The sequence below is a fragment of the Meleagris gallopavo genome, chromosome 2, assembly GCF_000146605.3.
Source record: "Meleagris gallopavo isolate NT-WF06-2002-E0010 breed Aviagen turkey brand Nicholas breeding stock chromosome 2, Turkey_5.1, whole genome shotgun sequence".
Lineage (NCBI taxonomy): Eukaryota > Metazoa > Chordata > Aves > Galliformes > Phasianidae > Meleagris > Meleagris gallopavo.
This window is the reverse complement of record NC_015012.2, coordinates 63842100-63862040: the sequence shown is the minus strand read 5'-3', so window position 1 is coordinate 63862040 and position 19941 is coordinate 63842100. Positions and strand designations below refer to the sequence as shown.

Below are 19941 nucleotides of genomic sequence, written 5' to 3'. Positions count from 1 at the left end.
CCTGTTTTGACTCTGTTGTAATTTCCTTACAGGATTGAGTGGGACAAACTTCTGGAGAATGTGCATTGTTTGATCATAAGTGTGACAAAAACTGACAAGCAGGAAGCTTATGTACTCAGGTAAGCCTATTATAGCTGCTTCTTAGGGAGCCCAATGGGTAAAAATGTTAAAGCTGTTGTATGGGAAATGTTTGGCTGATAATCCAATCTTGGGTTAAGATCCTGTCATTAACAGCTAAAATTTGCAAGGGCATGCTAATTGTAGTACTATCATGCTTCTTTTCAGTAACAGGAGGAATGTTTTCATGATTAAGTGATTAGTTTTTACTTGCTGTGGCATTTCTGCACCTGATGATAGAATTTTTGTCCTGGGATAAATAAGTTTCCTCCAATTAAAAATCTACTCAAATTTTAGGAACACTTCAGCGAAACAGCATGTGTAAGTGTTAGTTTTAGGTCAACAAAAACTATCAATGAATTGGTTTTAAAGACAGATAATACATTACCATAAAGAATACTTTTAAAAATGCATCTTTTTAAAATCCTTGACCTTGCACAGCAGTTGGCCTTTTGCCATATGTTTTTCATCTTGAAAATACTTTCATGCTTTTTTCTGTATGTACTTGTCAGACACACTGACATTCTCTGCTTTGCTTCAGATTACAAAATCTGAAACTTTTGTACTCTGAAAGGCTATCTGGAAAGGAAGGTTGGGTTAAGAGAAAACTAGTAAAAAACTGCTCAAGTCGTCTTCAAGCTCTTATTTGCTGAGAAAGTACTTGCTATACACTTTAAGTGTTCTGGATGTAGTATCAATGCTAATCTTCAGTTCGGTGGGCTTGTACTTCTGTATCTGACTTAAAGAAGTCAGCAGTATGTAAACTTTATCTTCTGCATAAAGCATATTACAGAACTGTGGTTATAACCTGTGATTTCTGTGGACAGGTGCTGATTAATCACTTTCTGATTGTCAGATATCTTAGAAGATGCAGCCAGACATAGTATTAATTTCTGTAAAGATTTTGCTTCTCTCTGGGCTGACTTTTTGATAGCTTTATTTCAGCTGAGGTCAGATTTTTGAAGTTTGACTCCATTCTGCATCTGGATTAAGAATCACAGAATGGCCAGGGTTGGAAGGGACCTCAAGGATCATGAATCTCCAACCCCCTGCCACAGGCAGGGCCACCAACCTCCCCATTTAATACTAGACCAGGTTGTCCAGGGCCCCATCCAATCTGGCCTTGAACACTTCTAGGGACGGGGCATCCACAGCCTCTCTGGGCAGCCTGTTCCAGCACCTCACCACTCTCTCTGTAAAGAACTTCCCCCTGACATCCAACCTAAGTCTTCCCTCCCTCAACTTAAAATCATTTCCCTTTGTCCTGCAGTTATCAACCCTTTCAAAGAGTTGATTCCCCTCCTGTTGGTAGGCTCCCTTTAGGATATGAAAGGCTGCAATGAGGTCACCCCGCAGCCTTCTTTTCTCCAAGATGAACAAGTCCAGCTCCCTCAGCCTGTCTTTGTAGAGAGGTGCTCCAGTCCCCTGATCATCTTCATGGCTTGTTTGTTGTGTACCTGCTTCTCAGCACCTGTGTTTCTTGAGTAGACTGAGGACAAGTAATGCATGTAGCTCTCTTCCTGCAGGGCAGTAGCTGTATAATATAATGCAGCTAGAGCAAGTAATGGTTTTAGGTAATCATAACAACTCTCATGTCTTTGCTAAACTCTACTGATTTGATCAATATGCCAAGCATGTCTTGTATACTGAATGTTCATTTGCAGTAATGCATGTGGTTGGGATAGGAACTGAGACCTAACCCTTCTCTCCTGCTTTGTGTTAAGTGTTTAATCTATTTTTCTCATCATTTTTACAGTGAGAGTAGCATGTTTGTCTCCAAGAGACGTTTCATTTTGAAGACGTGTGGTACCACCCTCTTACTGCAAGCACTGGTTCCCCTGTTGGAGCTTGCTAGGGAGTACAGTGGGTTTGACTCAATTCAGGTAAAGTGCTAAAAATGCATCTCCCTTAAAACAGACAGCAAGCTTTTTATTAGCATTTCAAATTCGTTTTGTATTTTTTTTTCTTATTTCAAATATTTCTTAGTTGTTTGCTTCCTAGAATACGTTATATGACTGTTTGCTCTGCTATGGAATTTAGCCTTCTATTTGCCTTTTAAAGATCTCTGCCTTATAAATGCTACTGTGCTGAGTTAAGGTTACTTAGAGGCGAAGAACTTCCATGCCTATATAGTAAGTGCTGAAATAATTGAATTTTTTTTGTGGAAAACCAGTTCAGAAGTCAGCTCTCTCCTGTAGCTTACTAATCAAGCTAGGAATAAACAAATGTCTAGCAGCATTTTTGATGTGGAGAAGTCATGCCTTGTGAAAGCTTATATTAAATTTTCTAAATCGCTTCTAGGTTTTAAGTTGTAGGCAGATGTATTTGATATCTAACATATGCTTATATTTTTTTCAGAGCTTCTTTTATTCACGTAAGAATTTCATGAAGCCTTCCCACCAGGAGTACCCACACAGGAATTTCCAGGAAGAAGTGGAGTTTCTTAATGAAATTTTCCCAAGTAAGCATATGAAACTACAGTAAGGTTGCACAGCTTGTGTAAAGTGTTGATTATGAAGTGAGAAGCAACAAGTGGTGTGATAATACATAGACTTTTGAAGCCATTCATTTAGCAGATCTTGCAGTTCTGCAGCTGGCACAAGCTTCAACAGCATACAGATAAAAAAGCTGTAAAGAATTTCCCAATACTCACTAAAATCAAACTTGAAATCTCTTAAGCTTGACACATAGCACCTTCTATTAACTGTGATGATAATTCAGCAATAGAGTAAATAAATCTGCAAAATCCAGCTCTCAGACTCCAAAAGCCTCACTGCAAAGTTAGAGTAGTAATGTAACAACCAATACAGTGAAGAAAAGTGTAAGTTGTTCTGAATAGTCACTGTACTGCATTAAAGATTTAATTTGAGCATTTTATTAAGTGAAATCTAAAGCCTGGAACTTTGATTTTTAAATATTGGCAGAAAAGGTGTTTTTTTTTTTTGAGACAACATGGAAGCTGTAGTACTGAGTGTTTAGCAAATAGAAACACAGAAATCTTGCATATCTGTATGTGCACAGTCAAAGCTAGAAGCAGGCTCCATACTGGGGTGCTCTGACTACCTGAAGGAGCCTGTTTTTCTGGCTGTTGGCTTAATGCTTCTGAAGTTAAATGCCTACTTATTTAATACAGATGTTAGCTGTATCAGTGACTTGGTGTGTTGTGAGAGACACTATCCTGAAGTGAGGCCAGTAGTATGTAAGCTACCTGCTGTGGTATGTTAACTGGAGCCTTTTTGTCTTAACTAGATGGAGCAGCTTATTGCATGGGACGTATGAATTCTGATTGCTGGTATGTATTACAAGAACTTGAATATCTTTGGGGCTGACAGCTGAACTTGGTGCTGATAATACTGATTACATAAGTGATTTGTATCATACACAGGTACCTGTACACCCTGGATTTCCCAGAGAGTCGGATATCCAATCAGCCTGATCAGACACTGGAAATTCTGATGAGTGAGCTTGACCCAGTAGTGATGGACCAGTTCTACATGAAAGATGGTGTTACTGCAAATGATGTCACTCGTGTATGTTTGCTTGAAAACTAAATACTTCAGGGGTGGTTGAAATTAGGCAATGCTTTACTTGTATTTATAAGCTTTATTTTATGTTGGGGAAAAGTCTTAAAAAAAATCAGATTAATGTTCTGGAGCTTTGGTGTTGTGGTCAAATGGGTTTAACTCTGTAATTTGTCCTCACTTTAATCTATGGAAAAGAGCAATTTGCAATGCTTTGGGTGACTGGAAGTTTCCTCCTCTGGAGGATGGAGAAATAGGCATAGAAATGCAATTGAGTAGAATGGAGATGACAAGAAGTAAGACTTAAGCTGAAGATAATTAATAGTATAGGTATCTAGCTATTAAAATTACAGATAAATCACAAAGCCCTTTGGGTGGTTTAGAGTATAGCAGTGGGGGAGAGGTTAAGGTCCAAGCATAACCTTGATGGCTTTGCCTCCTTTCCTTGATTCTTTTTTTTTTTCCCAAATGAGTAACTCCTGTGATGTGAACAAATTTCACTGATAAAATACACCAACTTTATCTTATTTTCTGCTCTTAAGTTTTGATTCTCACTACTATATTTGCTGTAGAAATTTTTCTGTGGTTCAAGTACTGTGAGGGGAATCCCTTGGATTCTGCTTTATTCGTGGAGTAGAAGGAAGTACATTCATACTCTAGAGTAAATATCTCCACAAACTGAAGGCTGTTTACTGGTTGACTAGGTGCTCCAGTTGCAGATGCACTTATGTGCTGTAATACAAAGTTGCTCCCTCTTGCTGCTATGCAGTTTGGTTCTGTAAGTGCCAAAGTATGCAATAGCTTGTATGCAGCTCAGCGCTCATCAGATAAGTGACAAGATGGAAAGCAAGGTTATCTACAGTGGTACATAATATCAAATTGATCTGTTATTGGAAGAATTCTGGTGTCCTGTTCCTAAATTAATATTTGTTCTGAGCTAAATGAACGAACTTAGAGATGTGTGATTTCAACTTCTCTTTCAGATGAGTGGAATTCGTGACCTGATACCAGGTTCTGTTATTGATGCTACAATGTTCAATCCTTGTGGGTATTCAATGAATGGGATGAAATCGGATGTAAGTTTCTCACTTGCTTACCTTAATACAAATTTTTTAGTTTTACTTATTTTGTGATAATAACCTTTTCTTTTCTTTTTTTTCCAGGGAACTTACTGGACTATTCACATCACTCCAGAACCAGAATTCTCTTACGTTAGTTTTGAAACAAACATAAGTCAGACTTCTTATGATGACCTGATTAGAAAAGTTGTAGAGGTTTTCAAGCCAGGAAAATTTGTAACAACCCTCTTTGTTAATCAGGTGAGTCCCCATGCAATAGCTTGTTAGCTGCTGCAATGCAGATAGACACAAAACACAATGCTGGAGATGTTTTTACTGGGGCACTAGTGTTTTCTAGTCTGCCTCTACATTCGTGTGGTAGTTTACTTACAAAGTTGAAGTACTTTTCAGTATTGCTTTGGCATGCACTAAATTTGATCTCCAGAAAACTTGCATTTTAAGACAAGGCAGTTCAAATTTAGTATTCTGGTGACTTCATGTGGAGATCCATATAGGCATAACTTGCACTTTTCTGAATTTGGCTACAGCCTTCCATTGTAAAAGTGCTGATGGTGATGCTGCCAGCAAATGACTCATGAATGAACATTACCCTACATAAAGAGAAGAATCATTGCTTGGGACTAAAACTTTAAGCAGCCATCATGCAAGAGTTTAAAACATGTTAGATGTCACAAGAACTACTAAATACATATTGTGCCAGTCTCTCTCTTAATGCTAAGTGTAAAAGTGAACTTCACTTTTTGTTTTTTAGAGCTCTAAATGTCGCACAGTGTTTTCTTCCGCTCAGAAGATTGAAGGGTTTAAACGTCTTGATCACCAGATTGCTCAATTCAGTGATTACAATTTTGTTTTTACCAGTTTTACGAAGAATCGCCAGCAACAGCACAGTTGATTAAGAATGAAGAAAAAGCGCAAAAAGAGATCCCATAGAGAAGGTGGTGGTTGCTTTCTAGTTAATGATTCAGGGGGCCATGCTTTCCACTGCCACCACCTTGTAGCTGTGGAAAGCCCTAGGTGTAATCATAGTATAACCATTTTGAATTGTATACATTATTATATCAAGGAGTTAGATATCTTGCATGAATGCTCTCTTCTGTGTTTAGGTACTCTATGCCACTCTTGCTGTGAAATTGAAGTGCATGTAGAAAAATCTTACTGTATGAAACATAACAACATTTGTAAAAATGATTCAGATAGAACTACACACAGTATAGTTTTTCTCCAGGTATCGCCAAAAATTTCCCACAGACAAGGCTTTCGTCCTCATTAGGCTTCAGCCTCAACCTACTCACTGGGACAGTTCTTTGTTAAATTGTCATTGATTTTTTTTTTTCATCTATGTTGTGACTTCAGTCTAAAATGATTTTTGACAAGCTTGTATGATTTCTAATGAAACTGATTCCTAAGTAACACTTTTGTGTTTGAAGAAAGTTCTTAAAAACAGTTACAAATTGTTTTGCTACTTACTACAGGTGGTGGTTGTCTTATTTTTACATCAGACTGACTTTTCATGCTCTAAATTTATAGGAATCTGTTCAGCTATACTGTAGCACTGGGCTAATGCACTGGTCTTTCACCTCTAGATATTTGGGTACAGGTACTAATGCAGGTTGAACTTTGTCTTAGCTTAATGCTGGTATTTATCTGTCCACATCCCTAAGCTGTCACATTGCTACACAATGGCAGAGTTTGGAAAAGGTCAGACTTGATGGGGGAGAGCTGAGTCAGGATCCAAGTGCTTTGGCATAGTTGTGTGACAGCTTTGCAAAGTGCAAGTTCGTATTGGCACCAGACATCTTCTTTCCTAATCACCAGTTACGATTAAGAAGCTGGTGCTCTTGAGCACTGGCAGGAAGACCTAGCTAAGGAGTGGGATTTGCCAGGCTGGTGTGTTGATTGGTTTGGGTTATTCTCAGTAAAACTTCCAAGTTACCACTTTTAACTGTAAAGAGTGCTTCTACACTAGTCCAGTGTCACTTCATTTTGTTGTTCCGAAAGCAAAGCTAATGCTTCTATCTTGTGACAGTCCTGTGACATTGTTGTGCACGTGACTTATGTTGTACTTGAGTGTTGTGACCTCATCTGTTTTTTCCTCCTAATTTCTATGGTGTTCCTCTTACTGTGACTTGAGGGCATTCAGTGAAGGCATAGAACAAGAACTGTCTGCCACACCTGGACAGAAGTGAACGCTATTCATAGAACATGAATAAGTGTGTAATTCAAAGTCACATTAATGGGTATTGACTAAACTGCAGACTTTAAAAAGCTGGGAGACTTTCAGCTATGTTTGCAAATACTAGGATCTTAACAGCTGTAAGACCAGCACATTAATTAAGAAATTGGGTTTTTCTTTCCTCTTCTCCTTGCAATGTTTTGACTTTCTGGTTTGATGCAATGGTTTTTTTTTGTTCCTTCCGTATTTATAAATGAAGCAGTTTTTTAGTGCTTCTAAACTGAAGTCTGCTTGGTTAGAAATCAAGTGGTTGGAACACTCAATTTTTTAAGTGTATTGTTGATGTTCTTTACCGATGTTATCAAGTACATGCTGTAAATGGCACTAATGCTTCTTGGTGTTAATACTGAGGACCAATATTTCAGTGGTTTTTGTTAACTGTTGTCCCAGCTGATCTGACATCTGGCTTGAGGTCCTTCAAATAGTCTGAAGATCCCTTTTCAAGTAATACTGAAATACACATTTTATAAATAGAAGCATAAGCCTCGGCTATAAAAATGAAAGCTGTTGAATGGATTATTGAGACTATCTGGGGTGATCAGGATGGGGAGGAGTATGGTGTTCATAATTTCTGTGGTGTTAGACTTTGATCATTTAAAAATATCTGTACCACAACTTTATGCTTCAATAAAAGTTTGCTTAAATTGTTTGTAGTGATGATCCAGCAGTTCTGCCCCATGTGCTTGCATGCTTCTTGGTACCAATTGGTTTAATTTTGAAATAGATTTATGTATTCATTATCCTGAATTACTTGACTAAGTTCACTTTGCCTTTGTAGGGTGGATGCCTTCCGGTTGTTTTTTCAGTTTAAGCTACCAGCTTAAAATGAGGTAGTATATCCAGGGAAGCCAAATGAAAGTGTTAAGCTGCTCTTGAGGCTAAAAATGCCTACATGAATACAAAAATTTGAGATTCGTCATAATCAAATCTGTATTTTTTTTTCCTAGGCATTAAATATTTAAAATATTGCTCTGATTTAAGCCAACTCTTGCTTCTGCTGGTTTTATGTAACAAACCTTGGTGTGTATTTATTGTACTTAAGCTTAGACTGACTTTGAGAGTTCAAGGTGAAACTTGCCTCTTAAGATGAAGTAGGCACATACTAATCCGGATAGCAAACTAGATGGGGAAACTGGTGGTTGCCAGTCTTATTGCTAAGCAGAGGCAACAAGCATCAGTGGAACTTCCAGATTTTGTGTGAGCAGTTCTGTAGAAATAGCAGTTTCACTTTTGCCTTACAGAGATTTAGCAATGCCGATACCCGTAACAACTGCCTTAATAGAGAATACCTGTGCGAGCAGTGATGGCCTCAGAACCTTTGAATTGTTCATGTCTGAATATAGTATTCATATGTCACCCAGAACCTGTGCTGTCGTGCCAGATTTCTCTAATTGTGCTTCGAATATGGAATGGTAACTTCACAAGTTATTCTTGAGTGTTCAACGCTGTTTAAAATGCATAACTAAGCCTCTTGAATTAAAAGAAGAGAATCCAGGTTACAGCATTAAGAGATTGTCTAATTTAGAGTAGTCGGCTGTGACAAATTAGCAGTAACTCAGCTTTAAAGAACAGCTTTCCAGACTGACCTTTACAAAACTAAATATCCACCTTAAGCAATTGATGTTTCTCTATTTTGGCTCATTTTACCTCAAGTTTCTAGGTTTCCCACAAAAACAGTACCAGTCCCTGCTACTTCTCATTGAGCAGCTATTGCCCAGAGAGGTTATGGATGCCTCATCTCTGGAGATGTTCAAGGCCAGGTTGGATGGGAACTGGGGCAGCCTGGTCTAAGATTAGATATGGGGGTTGGTGACCCTGTCTGCAGCAGGGGGTTGGAGCTTGATGATCCCTGAGGTCCCTTCCATTCTATGATTCTATGTGGATGTTGAGACATTAACTGCAACTCTTCAAATGTGACCATTCAGCCAACTTCTTATAAAGCAAACAGTCTATCTATCAAATTCATGTCTCCCTAAATTAGAGACAAGGATCAAAAGCTGAACACAGGTCAAAGTAGATGGCAGTGTGTTGCTCTTCTCTTGTCTATTACTGTTGGTATCATAGAAGGTCAAGTTAGGCAGGTGTGATTTGCCCTTTGTGAAATGATGTTGGCTGGCACCAATCACTTCCCTGCCTTAACATAGTTTCCAGGAGTGTCTGCACCAGGCACAGAGGTGAGTCATACCAACCATTTTTTAGTTCCCTTGGTTTTCCATTTTTCCTTTTTCAAAAATGGAGGTTGTTTTCCAGTTTATGGACTCCACCAGACTATCAGAATGTTTCAAGTATGATGAATAGCAGCAGCTGGTAGAGCCAGTTCTCTTAGGACTATGGGATGCATCTCCTGAGGTCCTATGGACTTGTGCATGTTTAGGTTCTATAGGCAGAAATGCATATTCAAACAGGTATTAAAAGCCACCCAGTCTTATTCTAAGGCCTCTACCTTTATGCTCTTGCTGAAGATGGACTTTTCTCTAGTACTTAAATACAAATGCAGAATGGCTCTAGGACTGGATACTGGCTGTCAGTCTAACTTCTTTATGGTGCAGGATTATCTACTGGCAGATGCTAAAGGGGTTACCTCTTCTGAGGCTTCCCAACTGGGATGATACAAAACCAGCTTGCCCTGTGATGGTCCTAAAAGCAATGCCACCAGTGTCTAAAGCACAAGGTTTGGAAACCATGCTGAGATCTTCTGCAGAACTAAAATGTTCTCCCAGGCTGTACAGTCAAGAACTTAGAGGTGGAAAAAAATTGCTTCCAAATCCATTATACATAATCTAAAGCCTGCTGAAGTGTTAAAGCAAAGCCTGCAGCCAAAGCCTAGAAAGAGCAGGACAGTTTAGCAACAGCTTGTTGAGTTTCCGTGCGACAACAGCAATGACAATTCAGTAGAAAAGTTAATAAACAATAGAAGACCTGCTCTGACTTGGCTATAGGAAGCTAAGCAAACAGGATTCATGTTTAAGGAATGCCAAGAATTTACCTGCCTCTTAAGTACATCCAAGTGGGGAAAAAAAAATACTCTAAAGCTCTTGGAAGACAAAACTGTCATTAGAAAGCTACTGAGACAGGCGTTTCCTAAAAATTATTTCAATTTGACTTTCAATTATGAGTTTAAGATTATTCTAGCACTCTTTCATCTAGCATTTCATACTGTAGAGTCTAAGAGTGTTTTGTGTATTGCCTGTCTGAACTGTCTCTGCTATTGGGAGGAGACTGGATTTGTGTAAACATTCCTTACAATATTTGCTGTTAGCACACTTTATTCCCACAAAGAAGTACTGCTAGGAGCAGTAAGGTTTAACCAAATTCTGAGTTACCAGTTAATTTTTCTATTATTTCCTGCCACACACTGTACTTAGTACCAGAGTTGCTGTTACATTAAAAAGTCTCTAGAGAATCCAGTTTCTGCAGCTGCCTGACAGCTGTATTTTGATAGGGAATTATCTGCAACATGAAAAATGTTTCCTCTAAACCATAAATTTATGAAATCTATAACATTGCTGTTATTTTTTTTCCACATACCTTTTTCAATATTGTTGATTTGCTCAATCTATTGCTCTAAATTTGTCTTAAATATTTTAAATCTCAATACAGTATGCCAGGTACTGTGCATCTGCTTTTTCAGTCTGGAGTGAGTCAGGATGCCAATGTGTGGTTGCTGATGCTCTGTCCAAATCTAGGAAAAAAAAAAAAATCTGGTTACCCCAAGAGGAGTCAGACTAGATCCTTGGCCAGTGACTTTCCAGGCACTCAAGGCAGGGAGCAATCACCTGTTTGTTCAGCAACTTGCAGGCTTTCTTGAAAGGAAAAAAATATATATATATATAAATATATATATATGTGTGTGTGTGTGTGTGTGTGTGTAAACACTTTCAAAAAAGAGCTCAGACTACTAACAATCTGAGCTGGGTTCATTCCAGTTTAAAGACACACAGTGCTGTTTTCTGTTTTGTTGTGTTCTTCTTCACTCTCCTCTCCTGCTATCCATTCAATGTTGTGTCCCTTGCTTTGAAAGAGTAGCAAAAACTTAACTGCAATAAACAGGAGTCCAGGTACAAATAGCAGATTATCTGCAGTGTTTAACCTAACATTGGCTGACTTGAAATGTTTATTTTTTCATTTCACTAGAAACATTTGTATCCTCTCTTGAAAAAAATAATTGTTTTATACCATGCAAAGTATTTGACCTCAGGAAGGCTAAATTAGAACTCCATCTGCCTTTCAAAATGTTCCTGTGCTCCCTGTTTTGCTTGATTGACTGTTATGTGTAATTAGTAGACTTAAGTACCGCTTGTTAAACACAGCTTGAGTAAATACATAGATGCTGGCATATCAATTCCTGTAAACTCAAACAGCAGCATGGGTTGATGAAGATGGTCTTTACTATGCTACTGAGAAAAGCGTTCAGGTGCAAAACCATAAAGCACGTGTGATGTGTCAACCACACCTTCAGATATATACATGGATCTCTTCCTCCTAATTTTCTGCTGCTGTTTGGGCAGAAATGAAGGCTCTCCAAGTGGACTGCTTGAGATGGGCACCATAGTGCTGGGCCTTCTTTTGAAGATTTTGCTGCCCAAAAAAGCATCTGCTCTCAAAGATGAGTTACAGAAGCAGTCATCTCCTGTTTGTAGCTTCCTAATTGGTTTGTTCCAAAGTAAAGCTTTAGCTGTTGGTACAGTGCTTGATCTCACTGATCAACCCTTGAAAAGATGTTGCTTCTGTCCATCTTCAGTTTCCTATACTCTTGAGAACAAGCTGATGGAGGTAGAACACAATATAATGGTTACTACTTCTAACCAACTTCATAATAATTAAATATTAGTTCTGTGATCAGAAATTACACACATCTTTCTGTGTAAGCTTTTGTGAAGCAGGACCCTGTTATATTATCTAAAAAAATATGCTGTGATATATATATATATATATACACACACACACACACTACGTGTTTTGTAAAAAGCTTTTTAAGAGAGAATTGAATTTACAGTTGTAAGTAGCTCAGAGTACTCTGAAATGCTGCACTCAGCTAACTCACAGCTGGTGCTGTTATTGATTAAAGTGGCAATGGATGGGGCCCTGAGAGGTGAACTGTAATGAATATTTAGTCCTGTCAATTCAGTCCCAGGGAACTCAATGGAGGGCTTCTATGGAAGCATGTCCTCTAATACCATTGTAGCCAATTGATATGGCCCTTGAGAACACCCTTCAATTTTCACACTGATGATAAAAGTAAGAGCACATTTTGAGCAACATGATCTTCAGCAACATTAATTTGGAAATGCAGAAAGCTTTAAAGTTAATTTCCCAAATATAAGCATAGCTTTTTACTTTGAGACTATAAGAAACTGATAATGTTGTCGGTAAATCTGTTTGTCTGCTTACAAAGACAAACAGATCCACCAAGACAAATAAATTAATTATATTATTTCTTGTATTTCTAGAAGGACTACAGATCTTGCTTTTTTCATACCTCTTACAGCATTGCATATTATGTCTCCTCATTCTGAGGAGTTTTTTTTTTGTTTGTTTTATTGTATTGTTACAATGTGATTGTGTTTATATTTCACAATTAGAAGGAGATTATTGTGTAGATGATTTCTGTATATGGTCACTGACTTTGAACTGCAGACAAACGCATGCGTGCCTCTGCATCAGGAAGGTGGAGACTTCCGGTCTGAGTTTGTAAAGTGACCACATAAATGGAAGCTCTGACTCAGTTCAATTCCCATCTGTTAAAATTTGATTGTATTTGTGAGCAAAAGTAAGGATTTAGTATTTGTTTTAAACAGTTAAATGTGCTAGTAAAAGCGAGAAAAACAGAACAGGATTAAAACAGGGTTGTCAGCTGCAGTTGGAAGGATAACTTCCATCCTCTCCTCTGTGCGGTGCTACTGCAGGGAAGGGAATCACACAGACGTAACAGAACAGACAAAATGTTCCTTGTACATTCTTCTTGCTCGTGAACTTAGAGCAACAGGGAGCCTCTTGGTCATCTGCTTCTTGCAGACAAGGCATCAGCTGCTGAGCCTGACAAAGGTCATTCCTTACAAGGCAGCATATTCCTTACCAAACAGCTCCATCCACGCACAGCCGTCATACTTTACAGCCATCTCCAGTCCCTAAGTTTGGCTTGCATCATTCAAAAAAGAACTTAGGGTGACCCTGACAACCTCACTAATTTCATTGTTAACAGCACGTGATAGTAAGGGTTAGAAACTGTTTACTTCAGCCAAATACAAGGTAAGGTTTCCAGTTACAAAGTCAGAATTTGGTTTATAAAAAGGCAAATAAAACCAGACTATACTTGAAAATTCCTTCTCAGTCATTCTGGCATCCTGAAGCCAGAATCTCTAACAGCCTCTGCAGCAGTATCACACATTTTCCACAGTATTTCAGGATGGAACAAAAACTTACCCAGAGAGCCCCGGTCCTTGTGGGCTATTCTGTACTGGTCATGCTCTCCAAACTCCCTGCCTCCTCTTCACTCTGTATGGCAATCTCTCATTTGATGCTGTTGTTTTAAAGCCAAAGACAGTACTTACTGTATGTTCATTTGATTGATTAGACTTTGAGATGTGTTCTTTACGTGATACATATTGCCTAAAACCAGTCATTAGTACAGTTATAGATAGGAAGTTCTGTACAAACCATCTCCCTCATAGCCCAGATTTGCCAGTCGTAAAGGTTTTACAGGCATGTTTTATAGACATACTCAATATACAAGCTGTGGGTTTTTTCTATTTGAAAATCCAACATTCTATAACTTCTAATTCTCAAATTTTATTTAGTACAAAAAATCTTCCAATATATAAAAAAAGAACGTTGTCAGAGTTGCCAATTTGAATAACAACCTAAATTATCTATTTCCCCACACTGTAGACAGTATACATATAATAATATATTTAAAAAAAAAAAAAAGGCAAAGTGACTCATTACCTTACAGAGGATGTGTTGTACCTAGTGCTCTGTAGGGAAAGCTACTGAGAAGAAGAATACAAGCATACAGAGGTTGCTACAGAAGTTGTAGCACTTGCAGCTGCTGAGTGTGAGACCGATAGAAATGGTGAAAGAAAGTAGAAGCCATAGAAAATGAACATGCAAACAGTTGCCATTGGAATAGTTCGTACTCTTTATGATTAATATTTTTAATGTTACTATTGCATTTGTTCAGCTGTTACTAGTTTTGGGAAGATAATAAATTGAAAATTCTTAACCTCAGAAAAAGCTTATTTGCAGCTGTACTATGCTGTTAAGCACCACAACACAGAAAACCTGAACAATTTATACTCGTGCCTTCAAAACATCCATTAATGTGCCACTACAGAACAGGAAGGTGTGTTTTCTGATTACCTGCTCTCTTAACATTGTAATCTCCTAACTAAGTCATTTCTGAAATATGTCAGCTATGCAGAGCACCCTGAGGGGCTCTGCAGACAAGCAGTTACAAACCACTAATTTTCTCTCCAATTCCTCGTGTTCGGCTGCTAAGCAGTAGGTAGGAAAGGAATCAGCTACTAGAGAAAGCTATCAACCTTTATTTTTAATAAAGAAGCTGTCAGAGATGCGCAGAAATCACATTTAAACTTGCTTTTGTAAGCCTGTCCTGTTGAATCCCTTTTTTAAAGATCTGTAATCCAGCTGTAGACTTGGCCAACTGCCACCTCGTTTAGCCAAGTCTCAATTTCTTGCAGTAATAAAGCTCAGCTATCGGATTTTAGAGTTAAAGGTGACGTATAGACTACATTTGTTTCTTAAAGTTACAGATCTCTAGCAAGCAAACAAAGAAGGGCATTTCATTTTAGATAACAGAAAGAGACCTCTGCATGCTGGAGAAACATGCTAATATTATTTTTAGTCAAACTACATTATTATACGTTTAGTTAAATACGTTGAAACCTATGTAGAATTATGAGTGCTCTTTATCCAGGTCAAGAGTTCTCAAAACATGTCACTGCCTGAAGGATGCACATATATGGATCTGGTCAGCAGCCAGAAGGGGGTAAGTGGAGAGCCCTGTTTGGTATGACTGTGCACGTGTTGAAGAACCAACAGAAATACACAAAGAAGGAAGAGAGAGCCAGCCACGGTCACAGAAGGGCTAGGAATACTCTTAAAAGGAAAGCATAATGATAAAACCAATAGGCTGAGTGCCAATTCAAGAAGAATGAAAGCTCTGAGAAACTGCTCTGCTCAATTCCTTCTGTGTTAGGAGAAGCTGGACTCCCTGTATTCTTTTTTGCAACACTGTATGCAAAACCCTGGGGAATTTAGCCCATTTGGGGAAAAGAATCAACAAAACATAGATGAGTTACAGAAACAGATGGTCAATTCATAGAGCCTCTAAAAACATTTTATTTCTTCAGTTCACCTGTTGGTGATTTAATAAGTGAATGCAGTCTCGACTCCACCTGAAGTTGCAGAGGTTGAACATTTTTGGGAAAACACAGGGTGTACCATAAACATTCTCCAGCACTGAAAATACTCATCATAAATATCTTGTTTAAGTGCTGCATGAGGATTAGTTTCTAAACATCTTAAGAAAACTTCCTAGGGAAAAAAGACGAAAATAAAAAATAAAGGATACAGCTGGGGAATTCCAGAGAAGCAGCAAAACCAACTAAATAAATTATTTACTGCTGGCCACTGTGAGTATCTGCAAATATGTGAGGAAAAGCTGATTGGAAAAGCACAGAAGGCAACAAACAAAATTAGTTTTTGCTTCTAGTCACAAATTCAAGGCTGTTGCCTGTGAACTTTAAGCTGATTAAGAAAAAGTGAAGCAGAAAGAGAGATGTTGGCAGTGACCACTGCTCCTGCTGGAAATGCCAGAACTGGCCATTCTGCAGCTTCTGCCAAACACACAATCCCTTGCACAGACCAGTCCAAAGCTGGACTGATACCAGCAGAATCTTTCCATCTGGACTGCTCCCAAAACGAAGACGACAGAAGGGTATTTGTAATGCTTGTACTGCTCTCCCTTGTATTTTGCGCTTGCCAGAACAGTGATGGCTGAACGAGCTTAAAGAAACTGAGACGGTAGCAGTTACACATCATTATGTGTTTTAGCACACTGAATGTAAGGAAGAACAAGTCTAAAATGCTACTCTGTTGCTTATACAATGGGAAAAACTTTTCTGCTTCCAAGTACAGGACATGTTTTCATATATAAACTTACATATGTATAGTAAAAGCATACTTTGTATGTATTTTGTATTAGTCCTTACAGACAGAATGTCTTGAGGTTTGCCACAGTACCTTTTAAAAACGTCTCCCTCAAAATGAAGTATTTTGGAATCTCAAAATTGGTACCTGGTGGGTTTTTCATTAGAACATCTTTATCTTAATGCCAACAAAACATCTATTCATTAGAATTGATGGAAAGAAAGCTCCTTCTTTTCAGGGGAGTCCTGAGCCCATGCTAGATATTATTAATGGACCTGAATACTAAAGTGGTTAAGTCTGACATCTGGAATGTCACGATCAGTTCTTTATGGAGATTACAGTAATAATATCAGATCAAACACAGGTACGGCAGTTCAAACTTAAAGAGCATCTTCTCTCATCTCTGTAATTCTGTTGCACAATTACAGTGCAAAAGCCCTGCCACGCAAAGCAGTACTTAATACAGAGGTATTTGTAATAACTCGTGAAACATGTTCAAATGATGTACTTTAGGATCAGTCACCATTCAACAACATTTCATTCAGTATAAACTATTTGGAATGCAAGAAATGCAATTAAGAGGTATAAAATTAGTCACAACAGAAAGAAGCTTGTCCACTGGGGAGTGAGACCGACTACCACACATGCCTGTACATTTAAATAATGCCTATTTTAAGAATCTGGTTAAAAGACCATAGGACATCTGCAACTCTGTGTTATTCTATTTCTTTGGTAAAGAAGTTCCTTGAACTCCAAAAAGCTTTGGGGTGTGATCTTTGCCTTGGGGAGCCTGTAACAGTGCCTGACCACCCTCTGGTGAAGAATGTTTTCCTAACCCCTATTCTGACCCTTCCCTGACAGCTCCATGCCGTTCCCTCGGGCCTTGTCACTGTCACACAGAGCAGAGCTCAGCGCTGCCCCTCCGCTCTCTATGAGGAGCTGCAGCCGCCGTGAAGGCTCCTGTCACTCCTCTGTTCTGGGCTGAGCAAACCCAGGGGCCTCAGCTGATCCTCTCATACTTTGTCCTCTAGACCCTTCACCCTCTTCATAGTCCTCCTTTGGGCACAGTCTGAGAACTTTATGTCCGTCTTACACCATGGCACTCAACCCGCACCCAGCACTGGAGATGAGGCCGCACAGCACAGAGCAGAGCAGGACAAGACCTCCCCTCACTCACCCAGTGGCAGTGCTGGGCCGGGTGCCCCCAGGGTACAGTTGGCCCTTAGGGCTGCCAGGGCACACTGCTGCCTCACGTTCTGCTTGCCACCAACCACAACCCCCAGATCTTTCTGTAGGGCTGCTCTCCAGAGTCTCATCCCCTGGTCTATATGCATAGCTAGAATTGCCCCATCCCAGGTGCAGAATCCAGCACTTGCTCTTGTTAAACTTCATTACCCAGTCCTCCAGTTTGTCAAGATCTCCCTCTGCAAGGCCTCTCAGCCCTCAAGGGAATAAGCAGCTCCTCCTAATTTTGTATCATTGGCAAGTTTACTTACTATACATGCATCCAAATCATTTATAAAGACATGGAATAGAGATGACCCTAAAATGTAGCCCTGCTGATCCCCACTACTGACTGGCCGCCAGCCTGACGTAACCCCATTTACTATTTACCCTTTGAGCCAGAGCTGACAGCCAATTGTTCACCCACTGCATTGCGTATTTATCTGGTTGTGTGCTGGACATTTTGTTCATAAGAGTACTGTGAAAGACAGTGTTGTAATCTTTTTGGATTTCAGCAAAGCTTTCATCAACTTGCTTCCCTTGCTACAACTGAAGTAGAAAATGAAGAAACTCCTGAATTGGTGGTATGTGTTGCTGCTGACTAAAAAAGATGACCCTAAGTGCAAACAATCCTAAGTGCAAAAGGGTCCAGAATCTCCAAGAGAGCAAATAAAGAGACTAAAAAGGCCAAGGACAACAACCTCAGCATCTTCCATTTTTATAACAGAACTATATATGGTGGCTGAAGTCTGTCCACAAGTTAGAAATCCTCAGAGAAGGTATAAATCCTCCTCTCGGAGAAGATCCCTGTAACAAGAAAAAAATCAAATCAGCAGTACGTATTGCTGAGGTATTTTGTGACAGCTAATAATGCCCTGTGAAGTTTCCTAGGTCCAATTTGGAATGTGAGCTCTCTCAATTGCTTGCTGAGAAAAAGCAGCTAAGTTTCCCTGCAAAAATAAGTAATAAAGGATGGTAAGGCCTGTAAGCCTTAAGGCTAACAGACCTTTAGTTTTAAAATGAATGTTCATCTAGATTTCTAGGGAAAAAAATCTTTAAAAGGACTCCTAAGAACATGATCTTATATAGAAGTCAAAAGTACACACTTACTGAAAATAGGAGTGTATTGTTAACTTAGGCAGTTGTAAAATACTGACTTTTTTTTTTATTTTTAAATGAAGGCAAAAATCTCCGTGACAGCAGCAAGAGAAATACAGAGAAATTCCCTGAAACTTCATCTCCTGGCCTGCATTTCTGACTAGCCTGCAAATGGACTCTATCATGTCTGCTGTAGTCGTGCTTTGAGCCAGCTGGACAGAAGATCAGTATCTTTCCAGAAATCATGTGGCCACATTAGCAAAGTCCTGAGCCTACACTAGCACACCTGCCATCCAGCCAGCCTCATTAGCTCAGGTTCAGCAACACAGGAATCGTGGTTACACAGATGCTAGAGTTGGCTCCTAGATGGTTCAGGGCACAGGCAGAGGGAAGGCATCGCTGTCTGCACCCATCCATGTAGATGTACCCTCATGCGACTCCAGGCACGTGTGCTGATACTCTATAGAATGCTGCATTGCCATCTCATACTTGTAACCATGTCAATTCCATTGTCACATCTAAAATGTTACTCTCCTCTTAAAACAGCATTACATGTAAATTATTTTAAAAGATGCAATTGTAATGGCAAAGATTATCACGTTGCATTAGTTTCACTGCTTTCCAAATACATAATAGTGAAGCAAAGCAGGAAAGAAACTACTGAAGGAATGCGGTCAACCATGGCAATCTCCTTGCTTCAGCTTTTTGTCATTTTTGATAAGTCTTCCTTAAGCAGTGGAAACATTAAATTTGCTTTTCTATAGGTTAGATTGTTCCTTTCCACCCATTATCCATCCTTCCTCTTGAAAACAGAGGCAGATTTCCACCTTCCATTGTCATCCGCTATCTACTATGCTATATGCCTCTACTTTTGTACAAGAGAAGTTGCAGGAATGAAAAAAGAGGCTATGAAACAGAACATATGAACAACTGATACAAAGGTTCAACTTTCGGTGTAGCCAGCTCAGTGTTCTGGCCCCGACAATGGCAACCTAATAAAGAGTACAATATATATATGGTGTACTCACAGCTGTGCCAAGCTCAGTTCATCTCCTGAGCCTGATGTGATTTGCCCATTCTGCAGTCCCCAGTGAATCCCTTCTTCAAGCACTTGTCCGGTCTCCCGCTGAGACTGTGCAAATTTTCTTTTCTTAAACACACAATTTAGGAATATGTTTGACATTACAAATTTCCATGGAATTCCACTAATGATCTCTCTCCATTCTGAAAACATACTGTTTACTCCTAGCCTTCGTTTCCTATCTTTTTACCACTGGCCAATCATAAGAAAAACTTATTAGCAGCTCAGTATCTTTTGAGTCTGCAGCATTTGTTTTTGCAAACAGATCTTCCTTTTGTGGCAAGAGTATCAACTGCCAGTATATTAAGATCAGTATTTCACAGTAGCTCCTCCATAAGAACACTTTGTAGCTTATCATGCACAATGGTGATCAAGAATCAACTCGAGTTAGTTTCTACCCTGCACATTCCTTCACTG

The 19941-nt window shown here is 39.1% G+C and overlaps 1 protein-coding gene across 1 annotated transcript; it reads left to right on the top strand.

The window, feature by feature from the left end:
* The first annotated feature begins 10 nt into the window (after positions 1–10).
* AMD1 (adenosylmethionine decarboxylase 1) lies at positions 11–7918 on the top strand. The gene is made up of 8 exons (XM_010707491.3): positions 11–119; positions 1874–2000; positions 2476–2578; positions 3367–3409; positions 3503–3647; positions 4622–4714; positions 4802–4957; positions 5469–7918. Exons 2-8 carry the CDS (start codon positions 1884–1886, stop codon positions 5607–5609), a joined length of 798 nt encoding a protein of 265 aa, XP_010705793.1. The 5' UTR covers positions 11–119; positions 1874–1883; the 3' UTR covers positions 5610–7918.
* Positions 7919–19941: the final 12023 nt, after the last annotated feature.